A 13437-nucleotide genomic window follows, 5' to 3' on the forward strand; every position below is an offset into this window, starting at 1 on the left:
CAATGCATCAGATGAGACCAGGGTTTTCTATGGTAGCACGACTGATCAAAGCTGTCTGTCTTAGTGAAGTCCTAATCTAAAAAAGGCATGAGAGTAGTATTTCATTCTCCAAACTTCTCTTTTGTAAGGATAGAATCCTTGACTGGACTTCTTTTGGAAAAAGACCGGTGGAATGTTCAGGTTTAGAGAAGACAGGAAGATTTATATGCATATAAGTACGTAGTTATTAGGTCCATATAATTGATGAAAAACATAGAATTTGTTAGTGTTTTCCAGTGTGAGAATGTAGTCTCTTCCTGATAGTGCCTGGACTCCATTCAGCGTGCCCTTTTTGTCCAAGACTGCAGATTTCTTCTCCAAGAACACAATAGTTGTTCATTGATATACCTATAAATAGAGCTAGTTCAATTGCTTATCCACAACAGAAGCATCTTTCATATGGAAACGTGGCAAATAGTGGTCCATGAACTATTTTTCAGGGTTTGCATTGGAGATAAAATAAGGAGAGATACAAACATAACTGTTACAAGTTATCAACAATTATTTTTAAAGACATGGTGGTTATAAAGTAGCAGAAAATTAATTTCTACATCCATAGAGCTTCAGTTCTATTAACTAGTCTTTTTTTTTTTTTTCTTCCTCTTGTAATAGAGACAAAGAATTGATTATTAGTCATATGAAATCTGTGGAAGCCACTCTTCATAAGGTAAGAATTTGAAGTGTTCTTTTTGCGTTTGTATTTTCAAACACATCAAAGTTTTCCAACTGCTTATTCTCAGGGAAGGGGGGGATTAGAAGTCATCGTAAAACAACTTCCTTTCCTGAAAGTTTCCACCCTCAACTTCTTTCGTCTCCAAAAACTATTCATATTTAGCAAAATAAAATGCAGTTTTGTAATACATAGAGTTCTTATTTTTAATATAAAACTTATATACTAAATCCACCTTCTTTCCCTCAATCACTATTCCCTGAGCACTGTTTCTGGTTACCAAGTGAAGACTACTGATCATCCAAACAGTTTGTAATTGCTGATGAGTTACCTGTCTCTACTAAGACAGAGGTCATATGATGTGGTCACATATGTGGTGGCCATAAGACATTTGTCATTGTGCATTCTACTTTAATCTTTGATACATGATGAATAAAATAAGGAAAAGACAGTAAGTATTGACCTGTAATCAAAAACTTTAATGATATATTTTGAAAACCTTTTTAAATTGAGTAATAATCTTAAGTTGTTTCTTTGACTTGTACTATTTTGCCCTGGTATAGTATTCTTTGAAGGGCCAGCAAAGCGGTATATATTAATTATATATAGGGCTGTTTTTAACTACAGCTCTATTGGCTGATTGTTTTACACCTGTTTTTAGTCCAGAGCAACACAGAGCAAAAAAAATGTTTTTATTACCTTGGAGTGTTCATTTCCCGTATCACATCTTGAATTCCCAGCAACATGGGAATCTATTCCTTATTTTAGTTTCTGTGTCCACCAAAACTGCTGTTAATTTAATTTTCAGATACCTTTTTCAAGTTTCTCTTTCCTTTAATGTTCACAAAAAGTGACAGTACCTAAACTGTGTGTTTTAGCTGCAGCAAACTGTGCTGATAGGTAATGTCTTCCTTTGTGCCCCCATTTTCTTCATACTGGCTTCTTTTAAGCTTGGGAAATCTATGTAATGCAGAAAGTGCTATGTTTTTACAGTAACATATACGTGTAATGTCCTTGGCCTTGAGAATTTCTTGTTCTGGATTGCATGTTTACATTTTGATTTAGAAAGCGGGGCTGTATATGCACAAGGAGTTTGAGGAAAGGTTATAGGGAAGGTCACATACTTAGTAGTGATTCTCCTGATGGAGTGAATGGGTCGAGAAATGGCCACGTTTCTTTGAGAATTTTAGTTACCACATCTGCTTCTTAGTTCTTGATGTACATAGTTGTTAGGCCCAAGTATCTTGTTATTGAGTACCAGAGTAATTTATCTTTTCTGGTTTGTCAACCTAAAGAATGAGAAAAAAATAAGAATTAGAAATGTCAGGATGCTCCTTTCAGCATGAACTAAAAAGAATTGATTGTAAATCATTCATAATTTGACATATCATTTCTCCTAGAAGAACAAAGGAACATTATTGATATTTGGGAAATATCTGAAATGTAAACCCTATATCATAACGGTAGTTAATTATCTAACAGTAATGAACATGGCTGGTGTATAAACTACCAAGTTTACACTGTTGTTGTTAAAGGTTTTCTCACAGTGAAAAATCAAAACATGATGAGGTAGATGAAATACTAGTAAAGGAACCACAAGCCTTTTTCTTCCACAGAGAAATTCTGGAAACTGCTTTTGTTTTCAAAAAAGGAATCAAAAGAAAAATGTTGAAGTTCAGAATCATCTGGAGTTGAACAAGTATTACTGTTAGCTGCTGATATATTTATGGGAGTTTGAACATTGTGGTATTTCTGTGTTGATGTATTCATGAGCAAACATGCACAAAATTCCACTGCATTCCTTGCAGGATCTGTGTTACCAATGCATAATGCTAAATTTTTGCCTGTAGAGCTCAGAGAGATTTTACAGACATCCTTAGTAATCTTAGTTAGACTCAGCATAATACAGTATACACTGATACCCATTAAAGCAAACTCATTCTTTTCTGTACTCTATCACTATAAGAATTCCAGAAGGCAGCCGTGTAGGTACTGGATTATCTGCCTTTGCATGTATTTGTGTATAACCGTCAGCAAACAAAGTAAGAAGCAGAGCTGAGGGAGACAATCTCTGTGCATGCTTCTAATACAGCTCTAGACAAGGGATCATTTACAACACTTAATGCCCTGCTGTGAATTGATGGAAAATCTAGTATCATACATTTGCCTTTGTCAACAAGTGCTCCAGCATGCTTGTGCCCAGAATGATTCTGGGAACTACAGGCCTGTCAGCCTGACCTCTGTACCAGGGAAGATTATGGAGCGGTTGGTCTTGAGAGTGCTCACAGGGCATCTGCAGGACAACCAAGGGATCAGGCCCAGCCAGCATGGGTTCATGAAAGGCAGGTCCTGCTTGACCAACCTGATTTCCTTCTATGACCAGGTGACCCGCCTAGTGGATGAGGGAAAGACTGTGGACGTTGTCTACCTGGACTTTAGTAAAGCCTTTGACAGCGTCTCCCACAGCATTCTCCTGGAGAAACTGGCGGCTTGTGGCTTAGACGGGTTTACTCTTCGCTGGGTGAGGAACTGGCTGGATGGCCGAGCCCAGAGAGTTGTGGTGAACGGCGTTAAATCCGGCTGGCGGCCGGTCACAAGCAGTGTTCCCCAGGGCTCAGTTCTGGGGCCGGTCTTATTCAATATCTTTATTGATGATCTGGATGAGGGAATTGAGTGCTCCCTCAGTAAGTTTGCAGATGACACCAAGTTGAGTGGGAGTGTTGATCTGCTGGAGGGTAGGAGGGCTCTGCAGAGGGATCTGGACAGGCTGGATCGATGGGCAGAGGCCAACTGTATGAGGTTTAATAAGGCCAAGTGCAGGGTCCTGCACTTTGGCCACAACAACCCCATGCAACGCTACAGGCTTGGGGAGGAGTGGCTGGAGAGCAGCCCGGCGGAAAGGGACCTGGGGGTGCTGGTTGACAGCCGGCTGAACATGAGCCGGCAGTGTGCCCAGGTGGCCAAGAAGGCCAACAGCGTCCTGGCCTGTATCAGGAATAGTGTGGCCAGCAGGAGTAGGGAAGTGATTGTGCCCCTGTACTTGGCGCTGGTGAGGCCGCACCTTGAATACTGTGTTCAGTTTTGGGCCCCTCACTACAAGAAGGATGTTGAGGTGCTGGAGCATGTCCAGAGAAGGGCAGCGAAGCTGGTGAGGGGGCTGGAGCACAAGTCTTATGAGGAGCGGCTGAGGGAACTGGGGTTGTTTAGTCTGGAGAAGAGGAGGCTGAGAGGAGACCTTATCACTCTCTACAACTACCTGAAAGGGGGTTGTGGCGACGAGGGTGTTGGTCTCTTCTCCCAAGTAACTAGTGATAGGACAAGAGGAAATGGCCTCAAGTTGCGCCAGGGGAGGTTTAGATTGGATATTAGGAAAAATTTCTTCACTGAGAGGGTGGTCAGGCATTGGAACTGGCTGCCCAGGGAGGTGGTGAAGTCACCATCTCTGGAAGTGTTCAAAAAACGTGTGGATGTGGCGCTTCAGGACATGGTTTAGGGGACATGGTGGTGCTGGATTAATGGTTGGACTTGATGATCTTGAAGGTCCTTTCCAACCTAGTGATTCTGTGATTCTGTGATTCTCTTAAGACCATTTCAGAGCCACCTTTTTAAATCATCATCAATATTTACGAAGCATAAATGTTGGAAGAACTTGAACATGTGCTATGCTAAGGGAGCAGCTAGTTCTATATCCTTCATGACCTGCAAGATGTTCTTTAGAAGGTTATTTTTTGTCTTGTGATGTTAGCTATCTTCATCTGACCCCTGGAGTTGGGTTATTTGCACAATAGTACCTGACGCCATTAAAATGAGAGGTCTTTCTTGGTTTTATACCATCTAAATATTGACAGCAAGTATCAAAGTGCAAAGTGAATGTTTTACCAAAAAAAACCCAACAAAAAACCAAAAAAACCCAAACAAAAAAACACCACCAAGGGCAAACAAAGGACCTTAAGAAGATTTTGGTTTCGTTCAGTTTTATTCTCATAATATTAAAGATGACAAAAAGGTAATAGGTGAATATTTTAAAAATCTAGGTTTGGAAAACAGATGCAGGTTTTTTTTTTTTCCTCCCTGGAATGTATTAGGTAGTCTTAAACTGAAAAAACCTTGGCTACTTAGAGAAATGTGTGTCCATGACTTGACCAATTCCTTAGGAAAAAAAAAAGCCCAATGGAAGATGCAAAATGGTAACACAAGTAAATTAATTTTTACTGGAAGAGTTCTTAGAAGAAATTCCATCTGCTTGCAGTTCCAACATAAAGAGTTTTCTGAAAAAAACTTCTCATTAAGAGAAAAAACATTTATGTCAATGTCTTATTTTAAAACCCATCTGTAGGCCTTTTTTACGTAGGAAAAATAAATGGTTTCTTGAAACACTTTCAAAAATATGTTGAGAAGTTGATTTTGTTATAAATGCCCTTGTTATACTTGTTGATAAACTGTATTTTGTTATTAATTTCTTCTGTACTTCTTAATATCATGTTTGCATAAACAGAGTAAGAGTCATTAAGTCTGTGCATTTTATACAACTAGATTCTTTAACACGTGTAGTTTATGACTTATTAGTTATGGAATCCCATCAGTGGAAGAAATAATTTTATACTACCTCTGCTAAAATCTTCAGCTTTCCCTTTGTATTGCTTCTCAGTTTGAGTGCTTGTGGTGGGTTAGCTTTGACCAGCAGCCAGATGCCCACCCATCTGCTCTCTCACTCCCCCTCAACAGGACAGGAGGACAAAATAGGATGAGGAAGCTTGTGCGTTGAGATGCAGATGGGGAGATTGCATACTAGTTATTGTCACAGGTGAAACGAAGTTGGCATGGGGAAAATTATTTTAACTTATTTATTAAAATAGATTTGGATAGTGAGAAACAAAGAGAAAAAAACTAGCATCCTCCTGCCTTTTAGGATAAGCTTCAGACCTGACTCCTCTGCCCATGCTCTGAGGCTCAGAGGAGGATGAGGGTGGGGGATTGCAGTCAGTCCATAATGACTTCTCTCAGCTGCTCCTTCCTCCTCATGCTGCAAGCTCTCCATGCAGGCTGCAGTCCTTAGAGAATACTTGCTTGAGGTGTGGGCTTTCCATGGACTTCAGTTCCTCCAGGAACTATCCACCTGCTCCGGTCTGGTGTCCTCCACGGACTAGAGTGTGGACGTGTGCTCCACCATGGTCCTCTCCATGGCCTGCAGGGAAATTCCTGATCCAGTGCCTCAAACTCTTTCCCTGCCCTGCTTCAGTGTTGGATTCATGGTTGGACTTGATGATCTTAAAGGTCTTTTCCTACCTTAGATTCTGTGTGTGATTCCGTGCTTCTCTGGTTTTGGTGTTCATAGGTGTTTATCACTTTTTTCCTTCCCTCCTTCTCTGCTTGTGTGGTGGATTTTGCCCTTTCTTAACTACATTTTCACAGAGGGCCACCAGCTTGGCTGAGGAGCTCAGCCATGCTAGGCGGTGGTTCGGTTGGAGATGGCTGGAACTGGCTGTGTTCAGCACAGGGCACCCCGGCCTCTCCTCACAGAGGCCACCCTACAGCCCCACTGCCAGTGCCTGCACCCAGTACAGTGCTGTAACTGCCTCTTCTTCAGCCTCCGAAATTCTTGTTCTCTAAACTCCGCCTGTGAAAAACACCACTATGGGAAGTCATCCCAGTGAGTCAGCCTGTACAGAGACAGAAAATTGTTTCTGTTTCCCCTTGTCATCTTAACTATTAAAGTCTTGACAAGCTTTACTGGCTGGCAGTGTTTTCAGTCTGTCTCAGCCCTGGCTGCTTAGGATTTGGCCATTCTAACAGGTTAATAAAAATACCATGTCTTCACAAGCTAAGACTGTTACCTAGTACCCTGTGGGGCTGATGAGCTGTGATAGTGAGTAAAAAAGCCAAAAAAACCTCCCCGGAAAAATCATTCTTCCCAATGCTGGTTAGCAACCCACTCATTCAGACATTTTGGGACAGTTCAGGGATCAAAGCAGCTATCCAGTGTGCTCCTTTCCTTCTGGCACTTGGTCAGAAAAATTCTTCTTCATCCACTTCTGTAATGCACTTCATTTCTGCTGATTGAAAGGTTCATACACCAGCTGGCACAACAGCTTCCAACAGACCCACCAGCAGTCGTGCCTTGAAATCCTTCCACCACTGTGTTTCATTGCCTCACTGTTGCTCCCCTTCTACCCCCATTGTCTTCTCAGAAATGTCCCTGAATTTACTATGCATGAGATCTGGGCCCCACAGTTCTATCAGTTGAAAAAAAGTCTTAACACTCTACGATCCATCCTTGTAGAATGCAAAGACCAAGTTATCTTTCTTTATGCAATTTAATGATGCTTTTAATATAGGACAAAGGGACAGTTGGACATGGTGTGAGACCACTGAAGACTTGAGACTTAGTAACGTTGGTAACATTAGATTGCTATTTCTGATGCGGTCCATAGCAATAAAATCCATTTCCGTATGATGGTTGTTTTATGACCTCTAAGAAATTCATTTACCATAGGTTTAAGTACATATACGAGTGAATACATCAGTAAAACTGTTCAGTGTAAGTAGTATTAATTGTTAGTTTCAGTAAGAAGACCACAAATTGATCAGGCCTTAAAAAACCAGAACACTTACGAGGCGTAAGTTAGCTGCCACAATCAGACTTCAATAGATGTGACCTGATACTTCTAGCTGTACTAATCAGCCGTATTTCTCTGAGTTCACTGGTATCTATAATCTAACATATTATTTAGTTATCTCAGTAATGATTTTAAAGCTTTTGTTTTGGAGATCTCAACTTGAAAATTTTTCCCTAGCCTAATGTCACTCCCAGAGCTGATTCTTCTGTGTGTTTAGACACATTAACAGTGAAGCCTGCTTGTATGTGCTCAGGGTCTATTTGTCGCTGTGGTCCTTGGTTTTTCTAAACCAGCCCTATCACAAGCCTATTGAAACAGTGGGTATATGTACATGCAATAAAATCACAAAGTAAACCCAATTAGAATATTAAAATTCTAAATGACTGCTGTAAGTTAATAGTAGGAAACAAGCTACTGGTTCTCTGTGATAATAATGCAGTTAGAAGATTACCTTTTCTCCTCCTCCATCTCAAATTAGCACCTCTTCATTTCAATATTTTGTGAATGACTTTTGTTTGCCCCCCTAGTAATCTGACTTTCTTGATCCTTGTTCCTAAAGATCAGTTGTGCAGGACATACAGGTGTTAGCACAGCTGGCTTGCTGATGACAACTCTGTCCATATAGCTGTCTAGTGTGTCATCACTCATATTGTTCAGTGTCATTCTGACCTAGCCAAGCTAAAAATGGTACTCCAGCTCAAGAGGGATTTAAAAACCTTGACAAACTAAAGAGAAGACATTGCCGAATGTCATATCCATGTGCTTAACTGTTTAGACATATCTAAATAACGACATATCTAAATAACTAATTTCAGGATGCATTTGACTTCTTTGTCTTTTGTTGGTTTGTTGTTTTGGTTTGGTTTGGGTTTTTTGTTGTTTTTTTTTTTTAAGGGCTGAATACTTTTGTGTAGTTTGCCTTCAGAAAGGAAAAATCCTTGTTTGGAGAATTGTGCAATTACTGGATACATTAATGGTTATTTTCTCTTGACATAGGTTCATCTTCAGCCCAAGGTCACTGAAAGCCATTCATAGGGGATGTATTATAGTGCGCATCCTGCAACTAGAGCGAAGCTTAGGTGCAGTAGTCAATGTTTGTATAAAACAACTCTGGATCAAATTAACATCTTATTCAACAGACTGTGTAGTGTATGTGTGTGTAGTAATATGAGAAAGCTTGAATTAAACTTACAGATAAGCCTAGGCTGGTATTCTACTGTGAAAATTAATTCTTGACTAGAATTAGACAGAATCTTGACTAGTCCTTAGAGGAAAAAAAAAAAAAAGCCAACCATACCCAAAACATCAGTTTTATGAGATACATGTCTTTACACAAATGCTGTTATGCAGTAATTAATGTTCTTTTAAAAACCATCTATGGAATAGCTTGTATTGTAATTTGTTTTGCAGTAATCAAAAAGGGTAGTCACTCAATCGGTAAGCTAATACAGAAATTTTTAGTAGGTTTTCAATTAAGTGAAATATTTGGTATACCTGATTACATTCATCTATGGCTACCTATAGGAGGATACGTGCAAATGCTATTTAAAAACACCACTATCAACAGAAGTCAGACCCTTGGGTTTGAGGATGTATTTCTTCTTTTGATGAAAGAGTATGCAACAGTCTGCTGACCTTTAGTGAGTTGTGAAACCTAACTATGATGGCCATATAACAAGTATCCCCCTTCCCTCCTATGAGGCACTATTTTGTCTAAGCAAGGTGGGTTGTGATTTGATGGTTTGGTTTGGCTTTCTTGAGGGGAAAAAAAGAAAAAAAGAGTTTGAGGGGCTTTTTTTGCAGTTCAATTAACTGGTTTGATTCCCAGCATCATTCCTGACCTGTTTTGCTTTCTAATTGTGGCTGTAATTTTCCAGTTTTCAGATGTTTGATTTAAAGTGCCTTCAGTTTAAGCAATACAATCTTGTTGCAGGCAGTCTTCTGGAGTGATCCTTGATTGCTGAAACATCCTGATGGAGAATACTGTGTCCGTGATTATATAGGCCCTCATTCAATAAGATGAATATACTTTTTGAGTGATTTTGTTATTTTCAGTACAGACTCAGACTCTGTTTTTTATGAGCAACTGATATTAACAGATTGTCTCTTGTATCTGACAGGGTGATGTGGTATATATTTCCTTGGATGTCACACATGCCAAATCTTTCAGCAAATCTTTTGGGGTCTTTATTCCCTAAAAGGGCTAACACTTCAAGTGTGATCACTGTTTTCTAGAGAGCCCATACTCAGGAATGACAGTATACAAATATATCCTTAGAAAGATCATCTGTATTGGCAACTTACTTGAAGAACTACTGTTATCAGCACTATTCAGTACTATTGTTAGTGCAATTTCCTTAATGTATATTCACTTGTATTTTTTAGTATAGAGTAAGAGAACATCAACAATTCATATGTAAACATTAAAAAATTGGGAAGTGTTCTTGAAAGTTTAATTCCATCCACCAGTGTATATACTTTTTAATTATTCTCCTTACTTCCATAGTAATTTGTGCCACTCTAACAAAGACTTGCCCATTCAAATGAGTTACTATATAACCTATTTCTGTTAAAGTGCTTCTCATCGAAGAAGGCAAAGGACCATGTTCAGCAGATGTGCATGTCCTTGATTTGTGCAGTATGGCCTCCATTTTACATGCTGCCCTAGGGGTATGAACATTATGCAGCTAAATCAGCACGTATTTACAAGACTGGTTAAGACTAAGATGTGGTTTGCATTCAAACTGCCTCCTTCTATTTTAAAAAGTTCTAAAAACATTTTTGTTAATTATATGTCACATGCAGGACATATAACGGTGTGGTATAAACCATCCTGCTTGAACTCTTTTAGAATGATTTGCATAACGTATTTGTAGCTTCTGTTATCTCAGCAATATGGTCCTCTCAAAGTCAAGCAGACTAAATCGGTTTGCCGTTCATTTATCACCAAATCACTGCATCATTGTAATTTTTGTTCCACTGTTTAAATCGCAGATTATATGCTATTAAAAATAGTAGTAGGAGATGAAAGTAAAATAAGCCCAATCTTTTACTTTCTAGGTGCTATTTTTTTATGTAGAATTGGTGAACTTGAACCTATAAAAAGTTCTCCTATACAGCTTACATAGTGAAGTTTATATCCATAAATAATCTTACTTTATTTTTACCATAAGAAAACATCGAATTAGGCTCAAAATAAGGAACTAAAATCTTATGTTTGTTGTACCAGTCAGGCAGTAGGACAGTAGCTGGGCAAAGACATTAGGGAGGGTTAAGTACACCTTAATACCATTTACACCTTGCTACCATTTAGTACCATGTCTCTGTTGGAGTAACTGGACATACCAGCTCAAACTGTGCAGAGGAAAAAGAAAGAAGTGAACACAGAAGAGGACTGTAGACAAAATTATTGTTATCTCTGATCAGCAGAGAATTTTTAATATCATTTTTGGACATGTAGAATTAGCCCATCAAATTCTACACATTGGTTCAGTCAATAACGTAACTTGACTTTATTATTCAGTTTCAGCTTTGATCTGAATTCATCAGTATTTTATTGATTTTAAATTGAGTGGCTATAGTGTTGTCTTCTGTATTGCTCTCTTAATTAATTAAAAAGTTAAACACTATCATAAGTCACTATGCTCCTTTGTTTTAAAATGTGTTGAGTATTGTAGTAAAGTTGTATGGATCCGTTTGCGATTTTGCCTGTTTTCGGACAATATTTATGTCAGGCTAAACTCAAAAATCTAATGATTGTACTTACAGTCCACTGTCACAGTACTTACTTACTATGCTCCATATAAAAGCACTTACAACTTTTCACGGTTTCAGCCAAAATTATGTTTACCAAAATCAGAAACAAGCAAAATTTTCACTAGCATTGGATATGGATACATTTGTATTTTTTTTTCCTCTCTATTAATTTTGAATATAGGGAAGTAGAACAGGTTTTAGACATTTTTAATCATTGTAATAAGTCTGATTAGCTGATTAGTTTTTTTAGATTATAGCATTAGGTCTGTAGCCTAAGGAGACCTCTTGGATAAAATAGTCTTGCTTTAGATTTCATGTGGAGAAAAGGTGTCATTAAATCCAAAAAAGCTCTGAAACTTGCATTATAAAGCTTAACTACATAGGATGGTTTTCCTCCCTGCCAAGTTGCCAAAAAAAAAAAGTTTTTTAAAATAAAATTACCAGTTTTACCTTTGCCTCAGATTTCTATAATGTAAGTGTGTATGTGAGTGCTGTGCATACTTCATTAGAGAATGAGGCAATCACAGTCTCTCACCTCCTACCATTACCTTCCTGGATCTTAAAACGCAAATAGGCAGGAAGTGATGAAATTGGTTCCTAACTAAGATTTTATATAGGAATGGCCTGTCCAGCGTGATTCCATGCACGCTTGGACATTATAGGTTCCATTCCTTGAATAGGTTGAAGACTGTTCTCACTTTTACCAAAACAGTGTAATGGCCCAGTCTTTTGTTCTTACAATTTTTCCTGAACCCTTGTGAGTATTTTTCAAAGGAAAACTCTAACTTCATTTTCTGTTTCTCAGTGTGCATGTTGATAATGAGATTCACTCTTTATGATCTAAGTATTTACAAAAGTTTTTGGGGTTGTTTTTTAGTCATGAATCTTCATATCAAATGTCATACTCTTTAAGGAGCTAATATGTACTTTTCTGGTGTGGTGGTGTTAATGGCATATGTTTACTATAATTCTGCCATTTTAAAAAATGGCTTTTGTATTTTATTGTTCAGTGAATGTCAGGCCCCAATACTGAAATGGAGAGTTTGAAACTAACAGGGTTAAAATGACTTCCACTTTCTGTATTGTGTGTGTATTATACCTACGTTGCTTATACATTGTTTTTTTCCCCCTAGTATTAGCAATCTGCTTTTGTACTTTGACGTAGGGATTTCCCTTGTGAATTTTGTCACAGAAAAAAGAGAATCATCAATATCGCAGTTAAACTTGACTTTCAAAGCTAATAGTATCTCATTTGGGGGCTGAAATTTAATAAATTTTCTTTGATTCTGGGTGAGTTTTTAAACATCAAACAATGAATTGGCCAGGGTGCAGTAAAATATTTAGATCTATTGACTACGGTTCAGAAGGGTAGAAGGCAAAACACTGGTGGTTTGATGTTGATAAATTCTTAGTACCTTAATCCGCATTAATGTTTTCTTTTATCTGTGTGCATACTGGCAGCAAAGACACTGAAAAGTTGGGATATATAAGCTATATAAGTGTAAATCAAGTGTGTGTGAGTGTGTATTTAAAATAATGCATTTTGTTATATTCAGCAAGGTTAACATCTGACCGGAATTACACATGCTGACAGAACACTCTAGAGAGTATGTTTGTTCCACAGGACTGTATATCCTGAACCTAGTGCACTATGTGTGCAAAAAATGTGTAGAGGACCTTCCTGTTATAAAAATTGCATCATAGTGCATATGTTTGGCAGCCACAGGTATTGACAGGAATTCTTTAGGTCAACTTGGGAAATGTAGGGCTCCCTATTCCCACAGAACAGAGCAACGAATAAAATAAAATCTTTTCTTTGTATAAGTAGATTTACACATGCATACTTCTTTCAATCAGAGCAGATTTCAAAGGCTGTACTATTATTTAAAATATGTTCACTGATAATCAACATTTTACAAAAATCTGATTTTTGTAAGTGGTTACAAAAAAGTCATCTGGGATTTAAAATTAATGGACATATGTTTTAATTCATGTTCGGTGAGTTCTTTTTGGCAAAGGAGGTTCTAAGAAAAAAAAGTTTATTTTAAATAGTATTTAGTAAATGGTGTATCTGTTGATTTATATGTATTTAGTATATATTTAGTATATGTTTCAGTATCAGACTGTGTATTGATGTTAAAGACAGTAAATTATTTCTGCAGTACTAGCTATTGCTACTCAACAGATACAGTCTATGCCAAATGAATGTATTTCATCTCTTCATTTGTAATAATACACATTTGTGTGTTTGTCTGTCCATCTGTATTAGAATCTAATCTGACTACTGGGATCTCCTGGAGGTGGACATGATTATTTTTGTATTAAATAGAATGAAAAATGCGTGTGTGGCAGCAT

The 13437-nt window shown here is 38.0% G+C and overlaps 1 protein-coding gene across 1 annotated transcript in view; it reads left to right on the forward strand.

The window, feature by feature from the left end:
* Positions 1–13437, forward strand: part of CCDC171 (coiled-coil domain containing 171) — a gene marked incomplete at both ends in the record, with an annotated part of 130157 nt that overhangs the window by 92235 nt on the left and 24485 nt on the right. The window contains 1 exon segment of the mRNA XM_082013296.1: positions 652–706. Coding sequence (XP_081869422.1) covers positions 652–706 — 55 coding nt within the window.

This window comes from Phaethon aethereus (genome assembly GCF_964289735.1).
Source record: "Phaethon aethereus genome assembly, chromosome: Z".
NCBI lineage: Eukaryota > Metazoa > Chordata > Aves > Phaethontiformes > Phaethontidae > Phaethon > Phaethon aethereus.